This window comes from Myotis myotis, unplaced genomic scaffold (assembly GCF_014108235.1).
Source record: "Myotis myotis isolate mMyoMyo1 unplaced genomic scaffold, mMyoMyo1.p scaffold_m19_p_2, whole genome shotgun sequence".
Classification (NCBI taxonomy): domain Eukaryota; kingdom Metazoa; phylum Chordata; class Mammalia; order Chiroptera; family Vespertilionidae; genus Myotis; species Myotis myotis.
This window is the reverse complement of record NW_023416324.1, coordinates 24,727,066-24,742,226: the sequence shown is the minus strand read 5'-3', so window position 1 is coordinate 24,742,226 and position 15,161 is coordinate 24,727,066. Positions and strand designations below refer to the sequence as shown.

The 15,161-nt window shown below is 43.3% G+C and overlaps 2 protein-coding genes across 7 annotated transcripts in view; one reads left to right on the top strand and one right to left on the bottom strand.

Moving 5' to 3' along the window:
- The window catches only part of RHBDL2 (rhomboid like 2), a 114,925-nt gene that overhangs the window by 12,437 nt on the left and 87,327 nt on the right, over positions 1 to 15,161 (top strand). The gene's annotated exons all lie outside the window — the stretch shown is intronic.
- Positions 1 to 15,161, bottom strand: part of AKIRIN1 (akirin 1) — a 35,701-nt gene that overhangs the window by 1,711 nt on the left and 18,829 nt on the right. For 2 of the 6 annotated variants that reach the window (XM_036352632.1, XM_036352633.1), the window contains one exon: positions 2,331 to 2,548. In XM_036352632.1, coding sequence (XP_036208525.1) covers positions 2,331 to 2,548 — 218 coding nt within the window. Of the gene's footprint in view, positions 1 to 1,194; positions 2,053 to 2,313; positions 2,549 to 4,032; positions 4,188 to 15,161 lie in introns of those variants that run through there. The other 4 variants (XM_036352637.1, XM_036352638.1, XM_036352635.1 and 1 more) reach the window with 4 other exon arrangements.

The following is a 15,161-nucleotide window of genomic DNA, read 5'->3' as shown; positions in this document are numbered from 1 at the left end:
GCAACCAATCAATGTGTTTCTCTCACATAGATGTTTCTCTCTGTCTTTCCCTCTCTCTTCCACTCTCCCTAAAAATCAATGAAAAAATATCCTGGGGTGAAGATTTAAAAAAGAAAAAGAAAAAAAAAGGTTGCCCTAGCTGGTTTGGGTCAGCCTATGGACTGAAGGTTCCCTCAATTCCAGTCAAAGGTACATGCTTGGGTTGCCGGCTCAACCCCCAGTAGGGGGTGTGCAGGAGGCAGCCGATCAATGATTCTCTCTCATCATTGATGTTTCTCTCTCTCCCTCTCTAAAATCAGTAAGATATCAAAAAAATAGATTTCTTGCCCTAGCTGGTTTGGCTCAGTGGATGGAACGTTGGCCTGCGGACCAAAAGGTCCCAGGTTCGATTCTGGTCACAGGCACATGCCCAGGTTGTGGGCTCGATCCCCAGTGGGGGGCGTGCAGGAGGCAGCCAATCAATGATTCTCTCATAATTGATGTTTCTATCTCTTTCTCCTTCTCCATTCTTCTCTGAAATAAATAAGAATATATTTAAGAAAAAATAGATTTCTCTATGAAAGAAATTTCCCAACAGAGGACTAGTCATGGTTGAGCTATCAGAACACCATGGATTAAATCTTCACCTGAACTGGAGCCAATAACCACTTAGTGTTGTGATATAATAAGCACAGGCTCTGGAGCCAGCATTGCCAGGCTCAAATCCCAGTTACAACACTTATTAGCTATATGACCTTAGGCAATGGCCCTAGTTTTTCTTGCCTCAAGTGTTTTTAATTGTATGGTGGGGGAAATAATAGTAATGCATCTTACAAGGTTGTTTTGAGAAATAAATGCATTATTACATGTCAGGCACTTAGAACAGGGCTTGACTCTAATTTCCTGAATCACTAGTTTCTTCACCTAGGGGGAAGTATCTAGTCATTTAGGGTAACCTCTAAAACAGTAACATATCTATTCATAAATTCACAGGATGAGGAAGTGACCTTGGGGGAACTCTTTTTTTTTTTTTAATATATTTTATTGATTTTTTACAGAGAGGAAGGGAGAGGGATAGAGAGCTAGAAACATTGATGAGAGAGAAACATCGATCAGCTGCCTCCTGCACATCTCCCACTGAGGATGTGCCTGCAACCCAGGTACATGCCCTTGACCGGAATCGAACCCGGGACCCCTCAGTCCACAGACCGACGCTCTATCCAGTGAGCCAAACCGGTTTCAGCCTTGGGGGAACTCTTTAATAAAATTTCCAGATAAGGACATCAAGACAAACAAGTGACTTGCCTGAAGACACAAAAATAGTGGTGGCAGAACCACACCAAAACCCAGCTCTTCTAACTTCAATCCAATGTCCTTTCCACCTCACCACACTGCCTCCTCTTGATGTAAATTTTCCACAGTGAGTAAAGTCTTAATCTGAGCAAGGAATAATGCAGGCCCACGAGAAGAGAAGACATTGTGAACTAGCTGGTAGGTGGCCAAACATGACCCACTCATTGTCCTATAATATAGACTACACTATAATATTACCCACTTAATAATCAATATTCCTACAGAGATCAAATCAAAATGATGACCTGATACCCTTTCATTCTTTCCAAATTTAGCTTCACTTTAACCAAATGCTAACAGATGTTAAAAGACATTTAAAATGTTGATAGATAAATTTAACTGAAAATCTAAATTGTCTCCCTGAACTACAAAAAATTAAGTTATAAAAACATTTCTATTTGTTATATCTGGAACACAAAAATAGGCAAAAAACCCAGCCCACACTCAAAGATTTCTTCTTTAAGGGAGAATAGAGCTCTAAATGTGTTAGCACCCCCTTTCCCTATGCATTTTTGGTTAGGCTCACCTAAAGCAATCTCATTAACACCTCCACCTTCCCCAGAGCATAAATATTTCAGAATTGTTATATCAGGTTCAATGTAATAGACCTTCAAGGTTTTAACCCCTGCCCCAATGAGGGTTCAATGAATTTTAAAGATTTTTACCCAAAGATTTTCACAAACATCCAAGACGGGTTGATATTCTTTGCTTTATGGTCTACTACAAAAACAGAAACAGACAAAGACATGTAATTTCTAACCTGATGGCTACAGCAAGGGTCGATACTAAGGAAAATCGGAGAGATGAGGAAGAACACTGAGGAACAACAGGGCTTCCTCAGATCTGAAGACATTTAACTTCCTTAACATGGTACCTAAACAGAGGTGTTTTACCATAAAAGTCTTGCCAATTCAACTCAATGACCAATTAAAAATACTGAAAAGTAGCCCCAAAGAAATGAGGAAGTAACTCAGCTCCCACCTCCATCACTCCCTCACCGTTTTCTGCCGAAGCAGACATTCTAATAAATCTTCATATTCTATCTTGCACTCTTTCCGTGCGCGGATACCACCAATTCCATGTGAACATTCTATCCATTCTTTTTCAAAGGCATGGCATCGAGATGGAATCCTGTGAGGCTGTTCAGCACTTTGGATTGACAGCCAGCGGTCTAAGTCAATGCCCAACTTCTTCTGTATATCAAAGAAAGGCATGGCTGAAATGGAAGGTAAAGAAAGATATAATGCCATAAAAATACAATCAAGTAAGAAATTTCTAAGAAAAATGAGGTTATTATGATAAATAGCCCTCTAGAAAGTTATTTTACACTATTCTCCCAATTGCTTCACACCAAACTTTTTCATTAGACAGATTCTCCCAGTTTACAGTAGATGAACAATTTCTGTGCTTTCACAAAACCCAAGGAAAGAGAACTAAAATAAAGTATAAAAATCTTCTTTATATTGATAAAGTCATGTTTATCAAAAGTTAAAGAGTTTTTATGTTTTTGACTTAATAATCCCAATTCTTTGAGTCAGATCTGAAGAAATAACTGAAAAGAACAAAAAAAGCATAAGCATAGAAACATTTCTTTACATATTTCTATCCATATCAACTTAGACGACACCTTCCCTGAGAAGCCCTCCTGAAACCGGCATCCTCCTTTATGTTAGCACATCAGTCTCCACTTCCCATAGGAGTACTCTGCAAGCCACTATAATGGACTATTTACTTGAAGGTCTCCCTTATGGAACAATGAATGCAGAAAGGGCAGGGACCAGGTAGTAGTTTGTTAAAAAAAAAAAAAAAAGGTTAATTTCAAACAACTTAAATGGATAATTAAATCCAGTACCTACTTAGTAGAATATGATGATATTCAGGAAAAAAGAAAAATAAACATGGGACATACATTTTAATGTCAAATAAAGAAAAAATACAACAATAATGCCTAAGAAAAACTGTCTGCAAAAGAAGACTGGAGGAAAGCACACACACAAAACGGCAATAGTTATGTATGAATAGTAGATCCACAGGTGAATTTAATTTTTAAATTTCCTACCCATTCTTTAAGTCATCTACTAAATAATAAATTAGTAAGGCACTGGAATGGGGGAAAGAAGCAGCTGCAACGTGAAGTACGAGATTACAGATACACAGCGAACTGGGAGCCCAAAGGAAGGAACAAACCAGGGTTTAAAGAGCTCGAAGGAGGAAGCATCAACTCCGCCCAGGAGACGTGAAGATGCCTTTTAGGAAGGGCTGAGTTTGCGCAGTGAAGGTGAGTGGGCAGAGTACTCCAGAGGGCACAGCAGGAGTTACAGCCGCAGGTCTGTGTGTGTGTGAGGGACACTGAGGACCCAGACGTGGTTGGAGCGCAAACATGTCGGGAAGCGGGATGCAGGGCCGCAATCACGCGGGGACTTGAAAGCCGAGACAAGGAGCATGGGCTTCAGGTGGAGAGCCAGAAGGCAAAGCGTTAGTCTGGCAGATATCTCGGTTAGCCTGTAAGGAGAACCCAGAAAGGTGCGGTCTACAGGCTTCAGTGACATTGGCTGGCTGTGTGGGCCAAGGGACCTGGGGAAGCGGAAAGCACGCCCGGAGTTCGAGTGAGAGAGAACGGACACCCAGCCAGCCACGAGGAAATTGGTTAAAGAAATCTCGGAAGGAAGTCCCTTAAGCTAAACTGCCCCGCGTACACACCCGCAGGCCCTACCGTCCTGCTGCGGTGCCCTTGTTCGGTCGCTGGCTGCGGATACAACAAGAGCTGCAGGCGACGCGGAGAGCTGCCGCAAAGGATGCCCGCAGCGCGACGCTTGTAGCGCGACACCGGAAGTAGACCTTCCTTCCAGCCGTCTGGCCCCGGAAACCATAGGAACCAAGCGTATGGATCTGCGCCTGCGCGGGTGTGCGCTTGCCTTCTGACGGTGGATAAACCGACCTTCCCTAGGGAACCGCGTTAGCGAGGGCCCAGCGGGCGGTGCGCTCCGGCTGCCTCGGGGCTGTGCCTGGCACTCCCCCGGCAGCTTCGGTTCGTGAGGTACTTGACCGAGGCCACTCGAGAGAAAAAGTGTGTCCCCGCCGCCACTCCAGCAACGGTTAAGCTCATGGACTGTGGACCCGTTAATATTCTGACTTCGCCCCTTGTGTGTGACCCTGGCAGTTTCCTAATCGTACTTAGCCTCACTTCCTCGAATTAAAATGAAAATATTGCCCTGGCCGAGTGGCTCGACCGGTTAGAGGTCGTCCTGATGAGCCAAGGTTGTGGGTTCGATCCCCAGTCGGGGCACATGAGAAGCAATCAATGCATACATAAGTGCATAAGTGGAACAACAAATTGATGTTTCTCTTTCTCCCTTCCTTCCTCTGTGCCTGATCAGCATAAATTTTTTTTGAAGTTTAAAATATTACTTTAAAAGACAATAACAGTACCTATAGTTTAGGGAGGCTTTGGGAATTATATAAATTATGCGTAAAGCACTGAGGCTGTTCCTGGACGGTGGGAACCAGACTAAGGCAATCCCAGTTTTTGATGTCTCAGCTCCTAAAGTCTGTGGATCAGGAAGGTTGATAAAGACCATGACGCCTTCCTCTGTTTGAGACCCTCCCATGGCTCCCTTTGACTACAGAGGAGCATCCAAAGTGGTGGTTGTGTGTGTGGGTACCATAGGGTATGCGTAATATGATACATTAGAATTGTGGGAAGAAAATACGAGAATATTTCTGTTTATCGAAACTTTTTTTAAAAAATATATTTTATTGATTTTTTACAAAGAGGAGGGGAGAGGGACAGAGAGTTAGAAACATCGATGAGAGAGAAACATCGATCAGCTGCCTCCTGCACACTCCCTACTGGGGATGTGCCCGCAACCAAGGTACATGCCCTTGACCAGAATTGAACCCGGGACCCTTCAGTCCGCAGGCCGACGCTCTATCCACTGAGGCAAACCGGCTAGGGCTGTTTATCAAAACTTTTAAAAAATCTGTATCTTTTTGCTTTGGGGTTTTGTTTTTAATCTTCACCCGAGAACATTTTTCCATTGATTTTTTAGAGAGCGAGGAAGGGAGGGAGAGAGAGAATCATTGATGTGAGAGAGACACATCAATTGCCGCAAAGGCCAGACAGGGGATGGGAATGAAGGTATGTGCCCTTGGCTGGAAATAGAACCCATGACCGAAATCGAACCCACGACCGTCTGGTCCGCGGGCCGCAGCTCTAAGCATTGAGCCAAACCAGCCAGAGCTAAAATTTCTGTGTTGTGTGTGTGTGTAAATGTTTTTATTTTTCTATTTTTGTTTTGTTTTGTTTTTGTTTTTAAAGTACATAACATCACTGTAGTGATACACATAAATAACTTGCAGTTACATATTTATTTGCAGTTTGGGCTGAAAATGTATTTTCCTTTTAAGTGATGTGCTCTCAAAAACATTTAGCCCGGCTAGTGTGGCTCAGTGTTTGAGTGTCGACCCAGTAACTGGGAGGTTATGGTTAGATTCCAGGTCAGGGCACATGCCAGAGTTGCCGGCTTGATCCCCAGTACAGGTTGTGCAGGAAGCAGCCTATCCATGATTCTCTCTCATTAGTGATGTTTCTATCTCTTGCCCTTTTTTTTTAAGTTTAAAATAAAAACATTTGGGGAAAACAGTGAGTTTGGAAACTTACCCCACCCCTACCCCCAAGCCTAAGGAAAAGTAAGGTACAGGCAACAAAGCCAATAATAAGCAAAGTCTGAAAAAGAAAGTAATGGGTCCTAAGGACTGGATTGTAATGAAAACCAGAATAGTCATTTAAACTACAATAAGAATGTGCCATTTGGGGAATAGAGAAAATATCAAGTTTAAGATGCAACAGGACCAGGAACCTATGAAGCAAATGAGGAAGGCTGTGCCAGGCTCATGGTGGTAGCGGTACCTAGATGTTGGTAAACAGTCCATTCCTACAATGTTTGACTCATTCTGGTTTGAGGAGCTGCCTCTTGACTTTAATTAGGCTCCCTAAATGGTAGGATTTCATGAAGAAAACAGAGTTAAGGCCAGTAGTAGACCAAACACAGTTAAGGTCTACTGCACCTGACATATTTCTCATCATAACTTAACACACTGGAGTCTGGTTTTATAGACAAACTAGGGGCCCAGTGCACGAATTCATGCACCTTGAAAGGAACTGTGAGCTGCAAAGCTGTGGTGGGCACAGGGGTGGGTCTCGGCCCATACTCCCTGCCCCTGCCCGGCTCCTCCTGCTGCGGCCCCCGGTTCCCTGCCAGCCAGCAGCCCCACTCCCGCCACTGCCACTCCCACACACCGATGGCACCAGCCCCGCTCACACTGCTGATGGCACGGAGTGATTAGGGCTGGTGCTAGGCGACAGCAGCAGGTGCAAGCGCCAGCATGACCACAACACACGCTAGCAAAGAATTTTCAGTAACCACCAGAGGTTCGCATCGATGACAGCAACCGGTGCCCTGCCTTGGTCTGGCAGCCCTACTCACCTACTCCACCATCCTGCCATAGCCAATGCCCGCCATGTTTCGCACTCTGCCACCTGCTGCTGACGCCTGCCATGTACCACGCGTGACCCCTGGTGGTCAGTGCATGTCATAGCAACTGGTTGTTTGGTTGTTCAGTCTATTTGCATATTAGGGTTTTTTTTAATATTCTTTTTTTTAATTAAATCTTTATTGTTCAGATTATTACATTTGTTCCTCTTTTTCCCCCCCATAACTCCCCTCCTCCCAGTTCCCGCCCCACCCTCCGCCCTCACTCCCCACCCACTGTCCTCATCCATAGGTGCACGATTTTTGTCCAGTCTCTTCCCGAATCTCCCACACCCCTTTCCCCCCCAAGAATAGTCAGTCTATTCCCTTTCTATGTCCCTGATTCTATTATGATCACCAGATTATTTATTCACTTGATTCTTAGATTCACTTGTTGATAGATGCATGTTTGTTGTTCATAATTTGTATCTTTACCTTTTTCTTCTTTCTCTTCTTAAAGGATACCTTTCAGCATTTCATATAATACTGGTTTGGTGGTGATGAACTCCTTTAGCTTTTCCTTATCTGTGAAGCTCTTTATCTGACCTTCAGTTCTGAATGATAGCTTTGCTGGATAAAGTAATCTTGGTTGTAGGTTCTTGGCATTCATCACTTTGAATATTTCTTGCCATTCCCTTCTGGCCTGCAAAGTTTCTGTTGGGAAATCAGCTGACAGTCATATGGGTTTTCCCTTGTAGGTAACTGAGTTTCTTTCTCTTGCTGCTTTTAAGATTCTCTCTTTGTCTTTTGCTCTTGGCATTTTAATTATGATGTGTCTTGGTGTGGTCCTCTTTGGATTCCTTTTGTTTGGGGTTCTCTGCGCTTCCTGGACCTGTAAGTCTATTTCTCTCACCAGGTGGGGGAAGTTTTCTGTCATTATTTCTTCAAATAGGTTTTCAATATCTTGCTCTCTCTCATCTTCTGGCATCCCTATAATTCTGATGTTGGTACACTTGAAGCTGTCCCAGAGGCTCCTTACACTATCTTCGTATTTTCGGATTCTTTTTTCATTTTGCTTTTCTGGTTGGGTGTTTTTTGCTTCTTTGCATTTCGAATCTTTGACTTGATTCTTGCTCTCCTCTGGTCTGCTGTTGGGTGTCTGTATAATATTCTTTATTTCAGTCAGTGTATGCTTAATTTCTAGTTGGTTCTTTATCACAACATCGAGGGTCTCATTAGATTTCTTGAGGATCTCACTACATTTATCGGTGGCTTCTAGACAGTTCTTGAGAGACCTTAAAAGTGTGGTTCTGAACTCTATATCCTCCATGGACAATTTTGTCCTGTTTCTTTGTCTCCGCATTTTTTATGCTTTCTTGGTGCACCCCCTAGTGGTCTTTGTGCACAGTCTTGTTGTAGTTAAGCCTTGATTGTTGTCGGCAATAATGGGGGTGATTTGACCTCCAGGCTAACTGGCTATGAGAGTCCGCCGTGTCTGCAGTGGGAGAGCTTCTCTGCTGGATCTCTAGGGCAGGGCAGTGCTAATCTAGCATTTGCCTGAGGAGGCTATTCGGCAAATGGCTCTGTGCAGGGCTTGGGCGGGGCGGGTCCCCGGGGATCTACAGGGCGGCCGGAGCGAGCAGTTATGGCTGCTCTCAGTTCCGTCCCTAGGGGCTCTGCCTTACAGAGTCCCAGCAACCGCTGCAAACCTCGGAGAGAAAGCTGCCTTCGATTTCCGACCGAAGCCAGACAGTTCCGCTTCTCCCGTTTGAGTCTGGGTCCCTAGAGACTTGCCTGGATCTGGAGCTCAGAGTCTGAAACTCCCTCCCGATTGAAACAACAACCGCGCCCTCCGCCGCCAGCCCGCTCCGCGCGCACTCCGCACCTCAGTATTTCACTTCAGCACTGCGCCTCCTCTGAGTCTGGGTATGATATTCTCTTTCCTCCTAGTTGTAGAATTTCCACTCAGCCAGCCTTCCTGTGGTTCTGGATGATGTCCGTTCTGTCTTTAGTTGTTTTTTGAAGTGGTTGTTCGAGGCAGCAATCTCCGGTGTTAACCTATGCTGCCTTCTTGGGTTTTCTCCCTAGGGTTTTATATATATAGATAGAGCCTTATTAACAAGCCAGCCTTCCTGAGTACAGATCAGGGTAAACTACCTGGAGGGGTCCTGCCAGTGCAGCTGAGTAGCCTTCCTCAGGAAACACCCTGCTGTCTCTCCGGATGCACAGACACTTAATCAAAGCAAGTTTTATCACACTTCTGCCCATAGACCGTGAACTTCTCTACAATAAGGTTGCATCTCTTACCCTGGCTGCAGAGACACAACTGCAGAAGGCTTAAAGTTACTTGATCTGAGAGTTAAGGGAGTTTCAGGTAGTGCACTGATGACTGGAACAGCGGTTTAATTTATTTAGTCACTCATCATCTAGGAACCAAGAATAGAGAGATAATAGCTCAAGGTGCTACTAAGAGTTCAGTATAGAGGAAGAGTTTACCAAGTACACACATAAATGCATTATACAGTTTTAGAAAGGCATAAAAGGAAGTACACCTTCTCAGAAAGGTCTTCCTTACAATCCAATTTAGGCACCTAGTTACTCTCTATCATTCTTTTTTTATAATTCTTCATTGTTGTATTACATATGTCCCTCTTCATCCCCCATTGAATACCTCCAGCCTGCCCCTGCCCCTGCTCTTTTCTTCGCTTTCCAATCATAGATTTACTTGTTTACAGTTTGCCTATCTTGCTTTATAAGAATGTAAGTACCACCCTAACTGGTTTGGCTCAGTGGATAGAGCGTTGGCCTGCAGACTGAAGGGTCCCAGGTTCAATTCCGGTCAGGGGCATGTACCTTGATTGCGGACACATCCCCAGCGGGGGAGTGTGCAGGAGGCAGCTGATGGATGTTTCTCTCTCATCGATGTTTCTAACTCTCTATCCCTCTCCCTCTCTGTAAAAAAATCAATAATAAAATATATTAAAAAAAATGTAAGTACCACAAGAGCAGGGACCTATTGTCCTAGAGCCCAGAACAATACTTGGCAAATAGTAGGTGCACAGTAAACATTTATCAAATTAACTAGAGGCCCGGTGCATGAAAATTTATGCACTGGAGGGAGGATCCCTCAGCCCAGTCTATCCCGTCTCACAGTCCGGGAGCCCTCAGGGGTGGGAGGCGACACCCCATCACACCTCTGCGGCCACCACTGCCAACAGCGTAAGCCTCGGCCGGCCCTGGTTACCTGAGCCTCAGGTGACCCTGGGCAGCCGACATCTGAGGCTTGCCTGCGCCTCAGGTTGGCCCTGGGCGGCTGGGGAGCTGAGGGCAGGTACGGCCGCACCGTGTGCCTGCCATCCCCCGGGCAGGGCTGAAAGGACTGGGGACTCTAATGGGGCTGAGGGAGCTGGGCGCTGCTACCTTGTGGTGATGGGTGCCACCAGCTTTGTGATAGAGTGATGGTCAATTTGCATATTCCCTATTTATTAATAGGATAAGTTATTCTGCCATGAGGAACAGAACAAAAATACAATTGCCACTTACACTGGCATTTGTTAAGTGAGAAGGGATTTAACTCCAGGCAAAGGAACAATAGGAACAAAATGATGGGCTGAGTTGGTCCTGAGGATAAGATGGAGAGGGAAAATTTTATTTCATTTTTTTTTTTTGTTAGAGTTTTATTTTATTTTATTTTTTTTATTATTAGTTAAGGTATTACAAATGTGTCCTCATCCCCCCCATTAACCCCCAGCCTCCCCCTTCCCCCCTATTTCATTTTTAAATATATTTTATTGACATTTTATAGGAGAACGGGAGAGGAATAGAGAATTAGAAACATCTATCAGCTGTCTCCTGTACACCCCCCACTTGGGATGTGCCCACAACCAAGGTACATGCCCTTGACCAGAATCAAACCTGGGACCCTTCAGTCTGCAGTCCAATGCTCTATCCACTGAGCCAAACCGGTTAGGGCAGGAGAGGGAAAATTTTAAATCGTGCAGGAACTAACCAGTGCCTTTAAGAATAGGTGGATTAAAGAGAATTTATAATAGCAGTATCTATAGTATTGAGCTGGATTGAGGGGCAAAGACAAGCCAAAAGAAAAAGGATCTGCCCTAGTTGGTTTGGCTCAGTAGATGGAGTTACCGGTCTGCGGACTGCAGGGTCCCAGTCAAGAGCACATGCCTGGGTTGCAGACTCGATCCCCAGTAGGGGGCGTGCAGGAGGCAGCCGATTAATGATTCTCTCTTATTGATGTTTCTATTTCCCTCTCCCTTTCTCTCTGAAATCAAAAATATGTTTAAAAAAAATACTGGGGCAAACCCTCTAAACAGATTGGAAAAAAAAAAAAGAATCTCTTTCTTCTTTTTTTAAGAATCTTTCAAAGTATGCTTAGGGAAGAGGGAACATGAGACTAGAAAAATTCAAGGGCCATGCTCTTCTTAGACAGGCAAAGCCTGAGCTACATTTAAATATTCTTCCCAAGGAATGTCCAGGTCTTACCTCTGACTGGACAAAGAGGCTCTTAATTGGTCAACCTCTCTCCAGTTTGGTATTTGCCCTTCTGTCCTGTACTTACCCTGAATTAGTTTCCCCAAAACTCTTTAGAATCTCACAGAATAAGAGCAAACTCCTAGTAGTCGGTGTCCTTCATTATCTTGTCTCTACCACCTAGCTTCACACTCTCTTCCTAGGATCTACATGAGTTTTCTACTCTGCCTAAGCAAGAGTGTTGTGCCTGCCCTAACCAGTTTGGCTCAGTGGATAGAGTGTCGGACTGCAGACTGAAGGGTCCCAGGTTTGATTCCAGTCAAGGGGATGTACCTTGGTTGCGGGCACATCCCCAGTAGGAAGTGTGCAGGAGGCAGCTGATCAATGTTTCTCTCTCATTGATGTTTCTAACTCTCTATCCCTCTCCCTTCCTCTCTGTAAAAAATCAATAAAATATATTTTTTAGAAAAGTGTTGTGCCTGCACACCATCATTTCCTACCACCTAGCATTTGCTCATTTAAAATCCCAGTTACTACTTTGCCTGAATCCTAATCATTATTTGAAACCTTACTCCAACTCTATCTCCCCAAATAAAGCCTACTTAAACCATCTCTCTTCCTTGGCCCACTATCTGTACCATTCATGCAACACTTAGCAACTTTTATCTTGCCTGCTTTTATACCTCAGTAGACTAAGTTCACTTTTTAGGAGTCAAAATCCAACTGATTAAATATTTATATTACTTCCAAGTCAGGTACTGGTGATATAAGACATAGGATTACTTACAGAACTTATCAGGCTTTTAAAATTCAAATACCTGTCCTCCACAATTAAAGAATCCAGAAGACACCAGCAATGCTTGCCAATATTAACGTCTTTCCCAACTTTTCTCCCATTAACACAGAGGCATATTGAGTATCCAGCTGGGCTAATAGCCTTTACTGACAAAGCTCTGATAAGCAAAAAAGTACATTGGAAATTTCATATGTAGAAACTGAGTATTAGGAAATTTCAATTAACCTACTGCTAAAAAGCAGTTGAAATAGAAAAATAATTTTCTTGCCCTAGCCAGTTTGGCTCAGTGGATAGGAGCATCAGCCCACCAACTGAAGGGTCCCAGGTTTGATTTCTGGTCAGAGGCACATACCGAGGTTGCAGGCTTAATACCCTGGCTCTGGTCAGGGCATGTGTGAGAGGCAATCAATTGATGTGTCTCTCTCATATCCATGTTTCTGTTTCTCCTCCTCCCTCCCTCGCTCTCTAAAAAAATCAATGGAAAAATATCCTCAGATGAGGATTAAAATTTTCTTAAAAGCATAAAAAGGCTAAATAGGTAATGGGGAATTACTGAGCCAAAATCCAAATAAGAACCCAGACAACCTAGAACTCAAAGCTGCTCTTTCCTTTAAGGCATTTACCAATCTGGAAGAAGTCTGAGCTGCACTTTCAGAAGCCTCATGGACTGTAGGGGACAAAAATAAAAACCTAAGGCCAACTAAAGGCAGGAACTCCCACCACAGACACCTTAAGCCAGCATTCCAAAGTATTACACTTGCAAGATACACTTGAAATAAAAGTAATCCTTCCTCAAGAAAAGGAGGAATCGCCAGAAAAACAGCTAAGTGAAATGGAGGCATGCAATTTGTCAGAAAAAGTATCAGAATAAGGGTCATACAGTTCATAAACCAGATGGATGAAAAAAATCAACAACTTATGTAAGTATCAAGAAGAAATAAAGAGTGATATAGCTGTAATAAAAATACCATGGAGCCCTAGCCGGTTTTTCTCAGTGGATAGTGTGTTGACCTGTGAACTGAAAGGTCCCTGATTTGATTCCGGTCAAGGGCACATGCCTGGGTTGTGGGCTCGATCCCCAGTCGGGGCCTTGCTGGAGGCAGCCGATTCTCTCTCATCATGGATGTTTCTTTTTTTTTTTTTTTTAAATATATTTTATTGATTTTTTACAGAGAGGAAGGGAGAGAGATAGTTAGAAACATCGATGAGAGAGAAACATTGATCAGCTGCCTCCTGCACATCTCCTACTGGGGATGTGCCAGCAACCCAGGTACATGCCCTTGACCGGAATCGAACCTGGGACCTTTCAGTCCACAGGCTGACGCTCTATCCACTGAGCCAAACCGGTTCCGGCTGGATGTTTCTATCTCTCTCTCCCTCTTCCTCTCTGAAATGAATAAAAATATATTTTTAAAAAATACCATGGAAAGTTTCAACAGTAGACCAGGAGAAGCTGAGGACCGAATTAGTGAATTAGAAGACAGGGAAGCCACACACAGCCAAACTGAACTGTAATTGAAGAAAAAAAAATTAAAAGACAGGAGGAGAGCTAAGGGAGCTTTGGGACAACATGAAATGAAGCAACATATGAAAAAATAGGTGTGCCAGAACAACAGGAAGAGGAACAAGAGTTAGAAAACCTATTTGAAGAAATACTGTCAGAAAACTTCCCTGATGTAGGGAAAGAAAAAATTCACACAAGCACAGAGAGTCTCAAACAAGATGAACCCGAAAAGACCCACACTAAGACACGTTGTAATTACAATGGCAAACGTTCAGGACAAAGAGAGAATCTTAAAGGCTGCAATAGAGAGAGACAAAGTTATATACAGGGATCTCCCATTAGATTATCAAATGATTTCCCAACAGAAACACATCAGGCCAGAAAGGAATGGAAGGAAATTTACAAAGTGATGCAAAGCAAGGGACTGAATCCAAGAATACTCTATCCAGCAAGGCTATCATTCAAATTTGAAGGGGAAATAAGGAACTTCACAGACAATAAAAGGCTAAGGGATTTTATCACTACCAAGCCAGCAATGTAAGAAATGCTAAAGGGACTGGTGTAAAAAGAAATAATAAGAAGGAACACAGGCATAAAAAATAAACATGGCTACAAACATGTACCTATCATTAATAACTTTAAACATAAACGGACTAAATGCTCCAATCAAAAGACATCAAGTGGCTGAATGGATAAATAAGCATGACCCATATATATGCTGTCTATAAGAGATCCACCTCAGAACAAGGTCTCACACAGACTAAAAGTGAAGGGATGGAAAAACATCTTTTAGGCAAATGGAAATGAAAAAAAAAAAAAAGCTGGGGTAGCAATACTTACTAGGTGCACCAGTTAATAATGCGGATTTTTTTCAATAGATGGAGTTACACATATGTTGATATATATGTGACTTGATATGTATGCTATTTTGTTGTATTGACAGCAGGCTTCAAAACTTCGTATGTCAAATTTGCTGAAGGTGTTAACATCATAGATATTTTTATGCTTAAAAATGTCAAATTTCATGCCAAAAAAAGAGCATTTGTGGGAAGTTTTAATTCATTATTTTGAAGAAAAGTGCTGCTGAAAGTTATCGTATACTTCGGGAAGCTTATGGTGAACATGCTCCATCTCAACATACTTGTGAATGCTGGTTTAAGAGCTTTAAAAGTGATGCTTTCAATGTGAAAGACAAAGGATGTCCAGGTCAACCGAAAAAGTGTGAAGACCAACAATTACAAGCATTATTAGATGAAGATTCGTCTCAAACTCAAAAACAACTTGCAGGAAGATTAAACGTGCCCTGACCGGTTTGGCTCAGTGGATGGAGCGTCGGCCTGCGGATCGAAAGGTCCAGGGTTCGATTCTGGCCAGGGGCATGTACCTTGGTTGCGGGCACATCCCCAGTAGGGGGTGTGCGGGAGGCAGCTGATCGATGTTTCTCTCTCATCGATGTTTCTAACTCTCTATCCCTTTCTCTTCCTCTCTGTGAAAAATCAATAAAATATATTTAAAAAAAAAAAAAAAAAAAAAAAAGATTAAACGTTGCTCAGCAAACAATTTCCAA